At 40.1% G+C, this 17,706-nt stretch overlaps 1 protein-coding gene across 4 annotated transcripts in view; it reads right to left on the bottom strand.

Moving 5' to 3' along the window:
* Nucleotides 1-4,221: 4,221 nt before the first annotated feature.
* The window catches only part of LOC132868479 (BAH and coiled-coil domain-containing protein 1), a 151,011-nt gene continuing 137,526 nt past the window's right edge, over nucleotides 4,222-17,706 (bottom strand). For 3 of the 4 annotated variants that reach the window (XM_060901387.1, XM_060901388.1, XM_060901389.1), the window contains 12 exons: nucleotides 17,504-17,677; nucleotides 17,178-17,425; nucleotides 14,339-14,416; nucleotides 13,949-14,078; nucleotides 12,182-12,299; nucleotides 11,806-11,881; nucleotides 9,653-9,761; nucleotides 9,396-9,512; nucleotides 9,030-9,182; nucleotides 7,680-8,881; nucleotides 7,306-7,542; nucleotides 4,222-7,175 (listed from right to left, as the gene is read on the bottom strand). In XM_060901387.1, coding sequence (XP_060757370.1) covers nucleotides 6,966-7,175; nucleotides 7,306-7,542; nucleotides 7,680-8,881; nucleotides 9,030-9,182; nucleotides 9,396-9,512; nucleotides 9,653-9,761; nucleotides 11,806-11,881; nucleotides 12,182-12,299; nucleotides 13,949-14,078; nucleotides 14,339-14,416; nucleotides 17,178-17,425; nucleotides 17,504-17,677 — 2,852 coding nt within the window. In that variant the 3' untranslated portion in view covers nucleotides 4,222-6,965. Of the gene's footprint in view, nucleotides 7,176-7,305; nucleotides 7,543-7,679; nucleotides 8,882-9,029; nucleotides 9,183-9,395; nucleotides 9,513-9,652; nucleotides 9,762-11,805; nucleotides 11,882-12,181; nucleotides 12,300-13,948; nucleotides 14,079-14,338; nucleotides 14,417-17,177; nucleotides 17,426-17,503; nucleotides 17,678-17,706 lie in introns of those variants that run through there. The other variant, XM_060901390.1, reaches the window with a different exon arrangement.

Below are 17,706 nucleotides of genomic sequence, written 5' to 3'. Positions count from 1 at the left end.
CTGGTTTCTGTGTGTTTAAGTCTGCTTTGGAGTCTAGCACAATTTTTTTTTTTTTAAATTTCAGATTTTGTTTTGAGGGTGGCACGGTGGTGTAGTGGTTAGCGCTGTCGCCTCACAGCAAGAAGGTCCGGGTTCGAGCCCCATGGCCGGCGAGGGCCTTTCTGTGTGGAGTTTGCATGTTCTCCCCGTGTCCGCGTGGGTTTCCTCCGGGTGCTCCGGTTTCCCCCACAGTCCAAAGACATGCAGGTTAGGTTAACTGGTGACTCTAAATTGACCGTAGGTGTGAATGTGAGTGTGAATGGTTGTCTGTGTCTATGTGTCAGCCCTGTGATGACCTGGCGACTTGTCCAGGGTGTACCCTGCCTTTCGCCCGTAGTCAGCTGGGATAGGCTCCAGCTTGCCTGCGACCCTGTAGAACAGGATAAAGAGGCTAGAGATAATGAGATGAGAATGAGATTTTGTTTTGAAAGTTTGTAAAGTTTTACCAGAGACATGCTGCACTGAGAATGACAAATATATACAGTTTATAGAGCAAGAAATCAAGTTAATGATTTATGATCAATTACAGTAATGGTCTGGAGTGACTTGGAGGTGATTTATATTTTATAAGTGTGGACTCTATGCATGAAAGGGTTAAGGGTAATGTTTATAGGGCTACATATCACCTACATAAGCCTAAATAAACCTTCATAAATATTTTTAATGGTTTATTCCAACAGGCATCGGTTCTCATACAGACTGCTTTCAATAATTTTGATGACAAGTGACAGATTTCTTTTGACATATGTTTGTGTTAAGACACTTTCCAGGCTGACGTACATTAGAACATCATGATTTGTAGCTCAGTGCACTTCTGGAAAGTCACATAATGGTACAAATGTGACATGTTGAGACATGAAGACCAAATTCAATCCCTTTAAAAGCCAGAGAAAATATACTAAACTTCTTATGACTTATTACAGTTCTGTGGCTTTGCCAAATGAAGGTTGAATTGGAAAAATCAAACAAAGGTGAACATCGCAATAAAATACTCGGCAGCATCTACTAAACTCGGCACTTTGTGGAAGCACTGAAATGAAAACCTGCTGTTTAACACTGCTACATACGGTAGTGAAGATTTATGACAATTGTTGCACTGTAGCAACAAAGTTATTTATAGTTTCACTGACTCTGAAGTAAATTATATTTCATATTTCTGTTTATTGGTGGTGTAGTGGTTAGCACTGTTGCCTCACAGCAAGAAGGTTCTAGGTTCAAGCCCAGTGGCTGACAGGGGCCTTTCTGTGTGGAGTTTGCATGTTCTCCCTGTTCCTGCATGGGTTTCCTTCCAAAGACATGCAGATTAGTTCAAAAGGTGGGTTGCATCTGATGTCACATCCACCTCGTTAGATATGCAAAACATGAAATGATGTTTTGGTCAACTAAGCTCACTGTTCACTTTCGCTGTGACGCCTTGCTAGTCATTAAAATGTCCTACGCTTGCATTGTTTCGGGCTGCTCGAATCAAACAAACTGTAAAACTGATAAAAAGTTTCTTCTGGGTTCCCCGTGAAGTGATAAAGGGTGAAAGAGCAAAGGATTTTGCCAAAAGATGATGAGAAAGGTGGCTCTTGAAACTTTCACTGCAATTGAAGGGAGTCAAGTTGAAGAGCGCTTAAGTTTGCACTGATCACTTCATGAAAGGTTTGTAAATTCCTCTGGTTTATTTCATTTGGATTCACAAATGACTTCTCCCCATTTGCCATTATTTCATGATGTTTTGAAGTTCAGGAGACACTTAAGTCCTCAGACATGTTTTTGTTTACTGTTTGATCGTGGTCGCCATATTGTAATCCAACACGTATGGTTTCACTTTATTCCTAGCAATCTTGACAAGGATGATGATGTAGATTGGGCTCCTGCACTGAACTAAAGAGACAAGATAATCGAGATGATCCACGTTAGCTCATACGTTAACAGCACGAAACTGCCTCCACGGCCATGCTGTGACAGTAAGCTGTGATAATCTCCATCCTATTTCACCAATACCTAGGTCTTTAAAGGGGTTTCTGTGGCTCTTTATGAATGATTTACCTGGAAGAGAAGATCAGGGAGGATTGAGAATCGAGCAGCTGTGGTTAGTTTACACCCAATACTAAAACTTGTAGCATCCTAGCAATCATCACAAAGATGCATATAAAAAGCCCAGAAATTCCTACTTACCCAGGCATAAACAATACAGTATTTATCTTGTAGTTTCTTGATCCCCAGATCTTTAACCCAGCCACACACACACACACACACACACACACACACATACATATATATATATATATATATATATATATATATATATATATATATATATATATATATATATATATATATTCCTCCATGCTCTTCCAGGTTTTCATCTGTTTGTCCATGTAGAATGATGTCTGCAGCACCAGATAGTGTGAGAAGTCAAGGAACTCAACAGATGGTTAATTTTCCAACTTGTAGGAAAAATCCTTCTTTACAAGCGTGTAAGGATCTATCTCATTGCAAAGAGCAACTTTCTGAAGGTATCTTGATCATGCATTGGCCTCTAAACTCTGAAAATAGTTGGAGACAGTTTCACTAGCTCTTTGCATAATGGCAGCCAAATTGGTTTGCCTGACTACCACTTCATTCACCAGAAGTAAACTCGCAAGCAAAAGTCACGTGACTGAATAAAACCTATTGGATACTCTAAATTACCCATACCGTAGGTGTGTATGTGTATCCAGCTGCCAGATGAGGGTATGGGTCCCTCTGGTGTGCTATAATCAACCAAGGAAATTCATGGAAGCTAGTTGAGAAATTTGCAGAACGGCTTCCTGGATCACTAACCCTCAAATATGAGGCTTACACACAGACAGAATAGTGTGCAAAGCTTCATCAAGGTAAATGGTGGCTACTTTGAAGAATCTAAAATATGAAACGTGTGTTCCATATGTTATTTCATAGTTTTGATGTCTTCAGTATTGTTCTACCATGTAGAAAATAGTCAAAATACAGAAAAACCTGTTGAGTAGGTGTGTCCAAACTGTTGACTGCTACTGTATGTATTAATATCTGTCCTATCAGTGAAAGCTTTCCAAAAGACACAAAGTGGCCATTCAAAGTTTGAATGGATTACCCACACATAATTAGTGTTCATCCAACTACAGTATTTATATGCTTTAATGCAGTTATCATTGCCCCTGTAGTAACACTAGTAGTGCTCCAAGTCCATATTTAGAGCACATGTCTAGGTAACCTTAGGCCTTGCCTACCTTCCTTCATTTGTAACAGAGCCTTGCTTCTCTTTTGGACAACCAGGGATTCTCATAACAGAGATGTTTTTCGAGAAGATGGAAACATTTCTCCTATAGACATCCTAACAATCAGCTGTCTGGGATGTGGGAGTGCAGGGGCAGTGTGAAGGTTAAGAGCATGGTACCAAGAGAGAGGAGTAAGGAATGCCTTATAAACAGCCTAGAGCTCTGGTAGTAACATTTCAGCAAATTAAAGTGGCTTCACTGTTCTCGAAAGATGGTCGTAGTTACACATCATAGTTACAGATCCCAGTCAGAGTGTGTCCAGATTATGATTTGCTATACCTTTATGGCTGGTTTGTTGAATTGATTTTGAGTTGTGGCTAAAAGCTTATGGATTATCATACTGTTCATCTGAAATTAACAATAAATCCTCCTAAATTGTCCTACGCCATAATTAAGCAGGAGCTAAACCTTTCTTTTGTGATGTTGTATACACTGGCCTAGCTTTGACCCAGTGTGGTTTATATTTAACTCCATCACCAAGAATAAACCACATTGTGTTCAGTGCTGGACATGAATGATATGCTTTCTTTAACCCACTCATAGACACAAAGCCCCTACAATGACCCTGAAGTCACATGTGGAAAGGTCAGGGACCTATTTACGGCTTCGCAATGGTACTTATACGCAGTCTTCATGCTCTTTTGCACTTCCAACTATAAAATTCCAAGCATCACGGAGGTGGACAATCAGGGCTGTCAAATATGACTGAGCATTAAAGGGTAAAATCATTTTCTTTTTCACTACTTTTTATTTTATTTGCGATCAAAGAGCTGATTTTTAAAGCTGACTGTATGTACACATTGGAAATGTAACACTGCCATGACTATTAGATGGGATCTTTATATTATTTAAGGATAATCAATCATCCAATAAGTGCACAGTTCTTTGAGCATGATATTTATTCATAGTCCCTCTATAAAAAAAAATCTTAATACTAAAACACATTTACAGCTTGATACTCATAAAGTGTTTTTCTGTAAAATGTTTACTCCCCAAACCAGACCTTACTTTACACATTTACAATCTTTACAACAGTTTTCAGCACAGAGAAATAAAACCGACAAAAAGAACATCAATAAAGCATATACTTAATTTTGCTTTCAATGTTAAAACATAAAAAAAATCTGTGATAGGCTGAATATTAGGTACATATATTTTACCATGTACAAATCAAAATACAAGTGGAAAGAACGGTTTCATAGGATAGACGTTCCCGCGTCCTCCTGATCATTAGCCATGAGCCTTTATTAGAAGCGCCACAATTGCTGACCATCATTCAAATGTTGAGTCAAAGTAGTATTGCACTTTTATCAATGGGCAAATGACCTTTTCTTAAATTATGACAGGTGACCAATTTCTAAGGCAAAACCATCTGAAAATCTCTCATATCTGTTCTTCGAAAAAGAGAAACTGACTTCTACTATGAAACAGTTATCAATATTTTCTTGTCTCTTTTTATCAGGACAGTGTAACTAATAGAACTTTGCCTTCATGATAAAAGATCAGAATTTTGTGCCATTCAGACAGGTCTTCAGAAGATCTTCGTGCTTAACTTATACTAAGTACATTCATATTACTCAGTCCAGTGCCCTCCTTTATCAAGACAGTAAAACAAAGGCAAACATTTAACATACAATTAGTATGGCCTATGCAGAGAGTTAATAAATAACCTATGTAGGAGTCAAGTCAAGTTTAAAATTATTTACATAATGTGTAACCTTTACTGCACTTTTTTTTTAAATCAAAGATTGGATATTTTGTAGAGAAACTAGCAATCATCAAATGTCCTCTTTTTCTTTCAGGTTATTGGTGAGAGGAGAATGAATAGGCTGAATATTGTAACAAATACATTTTTGGTGTCCATTTGTAAAGCACAGAGGCTAAGGTTAAATGGTCAGGGACAGGTCACTGAATGATGTCACTTCCCCTGCACGGCCACAAAAGTTGTTAATGGGGGCCAGGAGGTGAGGGTCGAGCTATAATTCAAGGCACAAACCAGCATACTAGTCCAGTGTTCTCTCTGTACAAGTACTCTCTGCCAGACCATTGCACTTTGATTTAAAGAAACTATGTTCAACACAAACTAAATAAGCGCTGTCACATTTTTTGTTTGGTTTTGTAATGAAACAGCAACACTGACAATAAATAGGTAATAAAAAAAAAATAATAATCAATACTTAGAGAATACAGTGAAGGTTGCATAATAAACACAATTTTCTTTTTTGGCACACACACACACACACACACACATCTAATAAAGTATCTTGTGATTGTGATCCTGTCAGACAGTCCACACTTTCTCTCTTTTATGAACATGATTGTCCCTAAAGACAAAACGATTCATCAGCTTCTCTAAGAGCTCTTGTTACAATTGGCACAATGCCATTTCTTTGTTTCAATGCCTTGGCCTTGGTAAAACAGTCTGCCTCAATATGCCATCACCATTGCTGATGAGTAGAAAGTTGGAATAATGATATGAAACATTGTCAATAAAGCAAAATAGGATACATTTTCAGCACAACATATTAAGAAATACGTTGATTGCAGAATGATATACAGGACTAATGAATATACTTTGCAATTTCAAGACTGCTCTGGTATTTTATACCTGCATAATAAGTACATAGTGTAGCTCCTGGATTTTACAGTAATTTTTTTGCTGACATTTTCTGATATACCTCTTAAACATGTATTTCTCATTTAAATAACAACAAATAACGTTTACAGGGTTTCACCGCCTTTTTTTCGTTTCATTTCCTTTTTTTTGGGGGGGGGGGTAAAAAGCACAGTGGACATGAAAAATAATAGTATGACCCAAAAAAATTATTAATAAATGCCCAAAGTGCAGCCATAATAATGACTGAAACTTGTAACATCATCTCTTTCTTTCTCAGCAGGCAATGTGCAGTGCAATGCATACATCTTCAGTTCATCTCTTCTCATAGAAAAATAAATCAATCCAAGCATCAGACAATAAACCTCATATGTACTGTACATCACCCATATAAAATAACTTTGTATATACATATAGACAACAATGACAAATGAAAAAAAAAGAATCAAAACAAATAAACAAAACAGATCACACATGCTCCTGTACACTATACACCTGAATAAGACAGGTAAGAGGTACTGAAGTGTATGGCTTGATAGTAAATAACTCCTTAAATATACACATATATAAACTTATTATACTAAATCTATTATTTACTTAAATATCCCTGGAATCATCACATGGTGTGGGGGAAAGCACACCACTCTGCCTTTGTCTCTGTTTTTTTTCTACGCTGTAGAATTCTCATGACAGCCATCTTTCAAAACCAAAAAAGGGTTCTGCTTTGGTGACTTGAAATAGAATATTGTTTTTCTGAAGTTAAATTGCAAGATGTGAGATTAAACACGGATGTACTATACAGAGAAGCTGGACCAGGGGCAAACTACCTGTGGTGGCAGTTCGTCTTTGGGAGACCAAGCACAGGTTGTGAGGCTGAGAGGTTGTGGGCTGGTCAACTCAACTCAATTCCTTTTGAACTCAAGGTAATAAAAGGTGTGATTCTTGCAAATACGCCATCTTGACTGGTCGGTATCTCGTCAAATCCCTACTCAGGCAAATGCTAGATTGTCATTACCATCAGACCAAAGCTAGCAGAGGACAGACACTCCGTCTGTCGTGAGCAGCTGGCCAGTGGTGGGGTCATAGGTGCCGGCCAGGTAGTAGATATCCTGAAGGTTGCTTCCAGGTTTCCTGTTGCGGCTCAGATGTTCATATTCCTTACGGCTCACAACCTGGCACTTATGAGAGATTGTCTGCACATCATTCTCATCCTCATGGCATGACTGATAGAGGGCATGCTGATGGGGAAGAAATATATACATATGTTTACTAACAAAGTTTATGGTAGAATATCTCTTGGAGGATACTAGGCGACTTGTCTTTGTCAGGTAAGCTGTACATCATAGATTGAAACCTCATCATGTTTACCTTGCCATCATGATGTCTCTTGCCAAGATTGGTCTCTTCAGGATGGTAGAACCATTTGACCTTCACTACCATGCTGCTGGTCCAGGATTCCCAGAAGCTCTCAATGCGGCCTATGTAGGGTAGGTGGGGACGACCAGCCGACAGGAACACTGCACAGTCTCCTACATGCACCGTGTCCCTGCCGCGGACTATGGACTTGTAGTAGAGTTTACGAGCTTTCCCTTTTAGCCCACGTCTCTTGAGAACAAGAAATATTTTTGACATAACATGTCTATATGAAAATTGTTTATAATGGGATATAATCTATAACTGATTGGTAGGCTTTGAACAGATAGAAGACAGAATAAGATATGTTTTAGCAATTCCTGGCTTACCTGGGTGGGATTCCCGGACCATCGCCACAGTTGCCTTGCTGGCATGCAGGAAGATAGTCTGGGCCTGCTATGGTCAGCCAGTAGTTTTTGTCTCTTGACAAGGTCTTTAGAGGGTTTGGAAGATGAACCGAGGCAATCTTTCCTCTTCTGGGGCTTGCGGGCTGCGCTGTCAACATTCCCACCTTTGACACTGGAGACGGCCATAGCTTTGGCGACAAATGAATGCTGTGGGGGTCCGGTAGGAGCTTTATGGGGATGAAGTAGGGAGTGGCGGGGGGTTAGGCAGCTCTGCAGGAGAAGTGTGGAGTTCTCATCATCCTCAGAGCTATACGAGGAGTCATTGTCAGAGGAGCAGACGCTAGAGCTGGAAATAGAGCCTGAACTAGAAGAGCTAGATGACCCTGAAGATGATGAGGAAACAGACAATTGGGAGAGGAAACGACCAGCCATCCTCATGCCACCTGAGGCTGGAACCAGAACTGATTCGCTTCTTCTCCTCCTTTCCTCTTCTTCTTCATCTTCCTCATCCATGTCTGAATAAGAGCTGTTGCAGTCCCTGTGGCAACTAAGGCCCATATCTCCATGCTTGCCCATTAGCAAGGATGGGGATGGCTTTCTCTGGATTGGAAGGAGCTCTGCCCGAGAACTGTCTCCCTTCCTTTTGTCCTTTACCAACAAGACTGGGTGAGAATATACTTCAGGCTTGGGTGGCGCACCTATACCTTTAGAACCAAATCCAGACCCTCCAAGCATGAGCAGAGCCTTGCTGCTCTTGTTCTTGGGATTCATTACTCCTTCATGATCCAGCTTGATCAGAAATTCATTTTTCCTTCCACGAGGCATGTCCGATTCCTCAGACTTTCTACTCTGCCCATAGGGGCTGCTCTTACCCTCTACAGGCATGCCAGAGGTTTGGCTGCAGAATGACGAGTAGCCATTAGCAATACTACTAAAAGAGTCCACCTCAAAGGATCTGCTATTGAAGATGCATTTGGCTGATGTTGTCACAGAGACTGAAGCATGAGGAAACACTGCCTCTCTGTTCTTCAGGGTCTTCTTGGTTGCTGAACCATTAAGTTGAAACAGATTGACAGGCGCTCTCTTACTAGGCTGAGCTATTGATGGCCAAGTAAGTGGAGATGCTGAGGTTTTGGAGACACTATCTGAAATAAACCGCTTCAGTCCTGAACCTTTAGGTCTCCCTGAGAAATAATGTTGAAATATATCAAACCATGTCTTTACTGAAGATTTACTGATGTTTTCTAAAAATAGATTTGCTGGATATTTTGCTGTATTTTGAAACACATTTGTTCCTACAGTACATTTATGCTTCTGAGGTAAAAACCATACCTGGTTTTCTCGTTGGTTTTTCCTTGGGTTTGGTTTCCTCTGTGCTAGTTGTCTTCTCAGAGGATCTGTCAATCTGTGAGCTTCTTCCTTCTTGACATGAAACTATTTTGTCTGATCGACCGCTGGAGACCAGAGTAAGACTGGACTCAGCATCTACCAGAGTTGAGGAAAAGAGATCATAACTTTGGCACAATACTGAGATCATATCAGTAACAAAACATCAACATTTTATATGCAATCTTTGGTTGTGTATTTGGAGTAAATATTTGATTAAACAATGTAATGCCATGTTAGCAATTTTGTTTGTTTTAAATGAGGGATAGCCCTGCTAAGAGTGAGATTTATGAAAGAATATAAGGGACCCACAGTGAATCTGGTATCCAGGTGGAAGGAGACGAATGTTACGGAGAGAGATCCATCCTCTGTCCCCATCATCAAACTCTACCATCACTCCACCAGGCTTACACTCGTCATTAGAGCCACCTATTATAGCACAACATGAAAACACAAAACTCTATAGCTTCAAAGAATCCATAACAATAAAAGCATATGCACACACAAACATAATAAGAGGATGGTCCCATAAAAATGCCTTCAGTTAAGAGAAATTCCAGATTTCTCACCCCTGCGCACATAGCCTGGGTAGAGACATCGTGAGCGCTCACTCCAGTAGGCGCACACTCTTGTCCCTTCAGTTAGCACTGCCTCTGTTTCAGGACGCACATCCAAAACCTGGTATACACACAAAAACACACCGCTGTTAGTCAATGCCAGTCCAAGACAAAGAAGTGTTTGGACCCAGAGAAGAAAGTCAGATAGCAAAACAGACAGCTACAAACACAAGTACATGCACTTGCACACACACCAGTCACTGTGGCAGTCCTGAAAGAAGCACTTATCTCATGCCAGCATGCCAGTCAGGCCTGAAAGCAGCGGAAGCTGTGATGTGGTAAACCCCGACTTGCTGAGTAATACTAAAGACTCTGTGAATGGGAGGGCTGTGATTGCCGGTTGCCAGCATTTCTCCTTTTCCACAATGCAAACAAGGCTCAGCAGCTACCATTCACCAAGACCCTCTTTCAAGTTGCCTTCATTTATGGTTGCCATGGTTACAGGTACCTTTTCACGGATGAGGTGTGAAGCTGGATTGTGACTAGTGAGAAGGGTTGAGTTTTTCCTCACTGTGTATGTGTATGTGTGAGGTTGTAGATTGAAGTCAAAGGTAAAAGTCGATTGGAGTCATGGAAGGACAGGGAAAGCAGAAGTGCATGTGTAATTAGATTCAGCTGCTGGGAGACTGCTGTTTACTCAGTGGAGCAGCTGTACAACAACTGTATGTGTGACTGTGAATGTGTGTGTGCACAGCATGTGTGCATTGAGTGGGTTTTTGTGTGAAAGCTGTGCTAGATTCAACTAGAAGTTATGAAATGTATATATGAAGAGCTATGGGATTTTTCGTCCTGAAGAGCCCAGGAGAGTTTGTATTTTTGTTTTTTTTAAAGCGTGTGCATGTTTTTTCCATGTATTTTTATGGATGGATGGATGGATGGATGGATGGATGGATGGATGGATGGATGGAGAGAGGAGTAAGCGAGCTATCAGAGACAATTAAACATGTCTCGTCATGCCTCAGCAGTACTGTTGGTAGGGGCATTGGTAAACCCAAATCATTTTGAAGGGAGCAAGCACTTTTTAGGTTACACAAGCTTGGTATATAAGTAAACTGAAAGTACCACTGAGTCAATGAGACTTGGTTCCTGTTTAGAGAATAACTGTTTACATAATAATTCTGAATTTTCATGTCAGGTTTATCTTTAGACAAATTCTTCACCGTTCACAAATTCATTTCCATTATGCTGAGATTTTGATGACTCGTTTGCCAGCGATGTGTGACCAGAATTTGATAACTATGCAAAACAACATTCAGCAACAAGCCTCCCCTCAACCCCCACCCCTACAGGACCAAGGAAACGCAAAGTGGGAGGAAAAAAAAACCCAGTGTGAGCCAAGAACAGGCTGCGGTTTTCAGTGTATCATTAGAGACCATTTCATTGATGGCTTAGATAAACAGTAATGTTAGCATAACCCCATGAGTTCGGCTCTGAACACACAAGAACATGCAAAGAAGAAGAAAAACTTGACACATTCCTCTATCTAACACTTCGGGCCAGAGGAAGCTTAGTGAAATACAATAAATTGCTTATTGGAATGACAAAGTGGACAGAAGCTGCTAAGTACACTAAACTGAGGATGTGTGAGTGTGAGTGAGTGAGTGTGTGTGTGTGAGTGGGGGTGGTTTAAAAGGGTGGGGCTCCTCAAATATAGCTGAGCTGTGGGCTGAAAGTGCTGGTTCTTAGGGATGCGGTTCTAATGGAAGGGCGGCATGTTTTATAATGAGGAGGAGGCTCTAAGGAGACTGGACTGGAGCAGTTTCATAATGGTCATTACAGGAAGAGAAGAAGCAAGGCGTTCATTAGGCTAATGGATATTGCATTTAATGAGAAGGTGTGAGCTGAGAGAGGGCTTTCCTGGGATCTGGTGTTGGATGAAGTGAGTGACATAAGAGAAATGGTTTCTGATGAGAGACCTTTGTGGAAGAGGATACGGCTGAATGTGGGGCTCTGATAGAAGGGGTTATTTAGTATGATGTGGTGAAAGTAGCGGGGGGGGTAAGTGGTAGCGTTAGAGGAAAAAGGGTGTGAGCGCATGTGTATGTGTAAGAGGATAGTCATGAGAGAACAGGCAGGCTTGCGCTGCAATTTGAACAAGAACTCACTGCTTCCTGCAAGAGCTGCTCCAGGGAGTAGATTCTGGGGCGGTTTCCTCTCTCTCCATCGATAACAATGCTGTAGCTGAGAGAAACAGAGGGGAGGAGGAGAGAGTACAAAGGAGTTATTTTCAGCTGTGTGTATAATGCTTGACTTCCCGCGTCCAGCTCCACTTCTCTCACTCACTTTCTATGACTGACCCCCTGCTGCATGCTGCTCTTTTAAACCAGTCTGAAACCAATATGCTTAAGTGCGTCTGAAATATCCACAACTTTCTATACTGACTGACTATATACATAAATAATGGCTGACATTTGGTGCTTTCTTTAAGAATTGGATGATAAAGTGCTACACATACAGTGCATTTGCATTGTGCTTACTTACATGTCAGGCAGATCTAGAGTTCTCACACGCGCGGCGTACAGAAGCTCATCTTCCTTACTGATGAGAATTTTGAGCCCTTCAGTCAGCAGGTCTTTGGTCAGTACACAGTTAGGAGGAGCTGAGGACAGAAGAAAAATACACCGAATCAAACGGCAATTCCTATTAAAAACATACACTACCGTTCAAAAGTTTGGGGTCACCCAGACAATTTTGTCTTTTCCATGAAAAGTCACACTTTTATTTACCACCATAAGTTGTAAAATGAATAGAAAATATAGTCAAGACATTTTTCTGGCCATTTTGAGCATTTCATCGACCCCACAAATGTGATGCTCCAGAAACTCAATCTGCTCAAAGGAAGGTCAGTTTTATAGCTTCTCTAAAGAGCTAAACTGTTTTCAGCTGTGCTAACATGATTGTACAAGGGTTTTCTAATCATCCATTAGCCTTCTGAGGCAATGAGCAAACACATTGTACCATTAGAACACTGGAGTGATAGTTGCTGGAAATGGGCCTCTATACACCTATGGAGATATTGCACCAAAACCAGACATTTGCAGCTAGAATAGTCATTTACCACATTAGCAATGTATAGAGTGTATTTCTGATTAGTTTAAAGTGATCTTCATTGAAAAGAACAGTGCTTTTCTTTCAAAAATAAGGAAATTTCAAAGTGACCCCAAACTTTTGAATGGTAGTGTATATTCATTGTATATGCTGAATGTTCTGGTTTCAATCCATTGCTGCCAAGGACATAGTACTACTGTTACAACATCTCAATAAGATAAATAAATAAATAAATAAATAAATAAATAAATAAATATTTTAAAAACGCATCCTGCATTCCACTGATCAAAAGCTCAAATTTGAGGCACATGAGAGACAAACCCTGTGTCCGAAATTGCTCACTTGTTCACTACTCCCTACCCACTATATAGGGAATTACTGTATAGAGGACTATATAGTTAGCTCATTGGTAAAATGAAAAAAACGCTTTCGGAGACTAGTCTGTCGCGCTGGTATTTACGTCATTACTGTTGCACAATTAAAACGTGTCATATCAGCTGGCTGGTGGGTTTTCAAAATAATAAACACATGCATGTATTTTTGTGATAAATACATATTATACTGAACGTATTTTCCACATTAATCAATACAAAATACCTGCGTCTTTCAGGGTTTTTTTAAATCAAGGCTGAATACTTTCTTCTTTGCCTTTTATTAAATCAAATTTGAGACTTTTAATTTGATTTCTTTCAGCGCGACCACAACGCATGATGGGATATATTGCTTTGGTTAGTCATCGGTTTTATACTACTTTTCGTAATGCATTGTGGGATACTTTGAGTGCACTATATAGAGTGTAAATAATCCTCATTATCGTTTCAGACAGCACTACAAAATGGCGTCCTCACCATATAGTGTCCTATATAGTGAGTAGGAAGCAACTTCGGACACAGGGAAAGTGTTTTCTTCCTCACACAAATTCTGACAAATGTTTTCCTTTCTTATCAGTCTTCAGGTTGCTTTTGAGTAAGATTAGCCCAACCGCAGCACAGGTGGGGGAATTTATCAGTACACAGGTGGTGAAAAAGCTTTTTTTTTCTTTGTTTTGTGAGGGATTTCTCCCCATGTTGTAGGTGTGTACCACCACCTGGTGTATACACCCTGAGCAAATCTCATACATACATGTTTAATCAATGGAAATCAGTCAGTCATTCTGTCAATCGTTTAACAGAAATGTATTTTTTTGAGGCTGAGAGTTACCTGGAGAATTTCTGGTGCTTGATGAAGAGCTCTCCTCATCCTCGTCGGAGAAGCTGCTGTCTCCACCCAGATGGAAGCCATCGTCTGCTGCAAAGCTCTCCAACAGACGACTGACTGCGCGCCCTTTAGACTACACACACATATACACAATGAACTACACAATAAGGGGCACTGACAATGCCAAATGTACATATACATCTCTGAGATCAATACATTCAATTATAGCAATAACTCTCATGTTCAGTCTTTATTGCGCATACAAGCTGTGCTAGAGTTTTAGTAATAACAAATCATGACTGCTCAGAGCTATGGTTATCACGATTAAAAAAAATCTTGTTTCACTGAGAGAAGCATTTAGTTTTGAAAATATGTCATCTCGTGTGTATGTACCTGTCTAAATCTGGTTCTCCGTTTACAGATGTCATCACTCTGAGGAGACTGGACCACAGCTGACCAACAACTTTTTGTCTGTAGCACGATAGAAAGTGATGAAAGGAACGAAGCTAAGCAACCTGTTCATCACAGTTCTAGAGTAGCAGAAGTCCAGGGAAGTTTAAAAGTGCATGTATACTAGGGATGGAAAGAGATACACACACACACGTACAGATACTTTTTTGTTGACTTAAATAAAGTAGATGTTGAAATTAGAGGTGTGTATCAGGACTAGGATCCTCAGGGCAACAGCAAAAAAAAAAAAACTCATGCAAGAGGGTGTTTACGTTCATGCGAGTGAGCAGCTTGCGGAAGAAGTTGAATATGAAGAATGTGACTCGCTGAACAATCCAGTGCAATCCATTCATTCATCCTAACTACCCAGGAGAGTGGCTTAAATTAGACTTCAAATTTGTTTATAATTTGAGAAATTGAGCCGAATGAATTTGCTAAAAGAAAATACCACGGGCAGGTACAAGCAAAAAATATTCATTGTGTGAACAGGATTAAAACAAAAACCAGTCACGCCCACATCTCTAGTCAAGTCTGATTATAAACCACAAGTCAGAATCCACAGATAGTGCTGACCTTTCATAGCTATGGGGGTTGTTCCAATGTTTCCAGGGGCATAGTGATAGGTTTATATATCATTTAATTATATATAACATGTAATTATAATTATATATGTAAATATATATATTATTATATGTACCGTACCAGTCAAACGTTTGGACACCCCTACTCATTCATAGCTTTTTCTGTATTTTGACTGTTTTCTACATTGTAGAACGATACTGAAGACATCAAAACTATGAAATAACATACGGAACATATATGGAATTATGTGGTAAACAAAATGTGTTTAAAAAAAAAGCAAAAAGCAAAATACGCTTCATATTTTAGATTCTTCAAAGTAGCCAGCGTTTACCTTGATGACACTTTGTACACTATTGGCATTAACTTACCCAGCTTCATGAGGGAGTCACCTGGAATGTATTTTAATTTACAGGTGCCTTGTCAAAAGTTAATTAATGCGTCTGAGATCAAACAGTAAATAGTAAATAATAAAAATACAGTAAACAGCCCAATTCCACAACTGTAGTAATCCATATTATGTCAAGAACCGCTCAACTAGGTAAAGAGAAACGACATCTATCATTACTTTAAGACATGAAGTGCCTTTTAATTAATAAAAATAAAGAAAAAAACACTGAATTAGAAGGTGTGTCCAAACTTTTGAATGGTCCTGTATAATTATACATAATATGGTTATATAAGTAGGTGTTTAGGTCACGCCTACTTCACATTTAAATCCAAATACAGATATTTGGAGCAATAAACAGACGCAGGTAGTGTCATTGTTTGTTGGTAGTGACGGAAAACCTGTTTGATGTCCAACAGCAGATGTTTGCTCTAAAATAGCTCTTTCGATTTAAAATAGAGACAGGTTGAAGAAGCATTGCATTACCAGCCAGTGAAGTGACTGGAAAAAGCTTACATTTTATTTCACCAAGTATATTAGCAGGTTGAAAATCTAAGGTATATACATCATGCCAGGCTTGTACTACTCGAGTCCAGGACTCGGACTCAAGTCCGGCTTGTGCCCTAATTTTAAGGACTCGTGACTTGACTTGGACTTGAGCACTGATGACTCGGACTTGGATTCAGACTCTTGCATTAACTGCATTCGGATTTGTAAATTGGAGACGAGGACTTGGATTTTTTTCTTTATTTTTTGTAACATGCCATAATAATTTGGCAGAAGATATTTATATCTACATTCATTTTATACTAATTTTGTGCAAGAGAATGCACATTCACCTGTTCACATGTCATGTTCAGGAACAAACTAACGTTAATAGCACTAAAATGCCTGGAGAGAACGCCCCTAGGATTGTCCACTTTGCTTATACAGATTTCTCGTGCCGTGGGAAAAAATGCACTGCTGTGTGTTCCATATGTAGAAGCACTATCGAGGAGACGACGGGGACAACCTCGAACTTCACTTGGCATTTGGCAAGACTCCACGCGGAGAAGGAAGTGACACACTATGTTCATTGCCCTGTTGATAGCAGGGCTTGCTGAGCGATGAACTAGCTAGTATTAATCCCCTCTCATGTTATTTTCCCTGTTGATAGTGGGCGGGGCTTGCTGAGCGATGAACAAGCTTTTTATCTGTAGCCTATTCACTAAAATGGGGCGGTCGAGCAGTAACGTTAGTCCAACACAGCAGCAGAGACGCTTTCACATAAAGGCAGCAACAACCACCGTCAAATGGTACGGTTGGAGGCTTGTTCTCGGATTCGACTCAGATCAATAGTGGACTCGACTCAATCTCGACTCTAAAGTTTCTTTAATGACTTGGACTTGACTCGGACTTGAACACTGGGGACTCGAGACTGGACTCGGACTCAAGGTTTAGTGACTCGACTACTACACTGCATCATGTACAGTATTTAGAAGGAAATCCAATTATTGACTGACTTCTATACAATATAAGTTGACTTTTTTGTAATGTGCATTTTGTACATATACATACTCATCTAACAGGCTGAGCTAATCACAAGGTAAATAAAAGGAACGTCACTTTGCTACACTAATGTTAATCTCCACTTAGGTTGCTCAGGAGTTCTTTGGATAGTTAATGGTTCTTGTTTCCTACAAGGAACTCTGCAAGTCTCTAACTGGAACCTTTCTTGAAAGAGAAACCTTTCTTCTTGTTTCCACAGATTGTACAGAAGACATGACTCATTATTATGTAACTTCATCATGATTGAACTTTCTGCTCTGTGCTCACCTTGCTAAGCACTCCACGGAGCATGGAGCTCTTCCGAGTGGCTCTCCTCAGCCTCTCGCTGGTGGTGGAAAAAGACAAGAGGCCTGCAGGTTTACGATAATGACCAGCCCACAGCTTCTCCTGCAGTCTGGGACGACCTGGTCTCCTCCTCACCCCCAAATTCTTCACTGCAGTGTTTGGTGCTGACCTGCAGTGGGGCCTTTTCTTTACTTTCACATCTCCTTCTGTATTTGACCAGAGCTGGGAACCTGCAGGAGCTCACTAATTAGATGAATACAAAAAAATACAAAGAATAAGTAAATAATGTTTGTGAGTTTTGTACTCACCGTACAGCTCTTGCCGTTCTCTTTTATTCTTTGCCTTCTGATTGACTTCCAGTTTCACAATAGAGGAAGGGGAGGGGTCTTTGAGGATGGAGCTGGATGGGAGGTCCTTGGAGGGTGGGACTTTGATGGTATGGCCTTCATCGATGTTGTAACTGCCTTCTGCTTCCTCCTCTTCTGTGGGATAAACAGCAACGACAGCGTGA

This window comes from Neoarius graeffei, chromosome 20 (genome assembly GCF_027579695.1).
Source record: "Neoarius graeffei isolate fNeoGra1 chromosome 20, fNeoGra1.pri, whole genome shotgun sequence".
NCBI classification, from domain to species: domain Eukaryota; kingdom Metazoa; phylum Chordata; class Actinopteri; order Siluriformes; family Ariidae; genus Neoarius; species Neoarius graeffei.
Note: the sequence above shows the minus strand (reverse complement) of the source record. Positions and strands in the feature narration are given on the sequence as shown.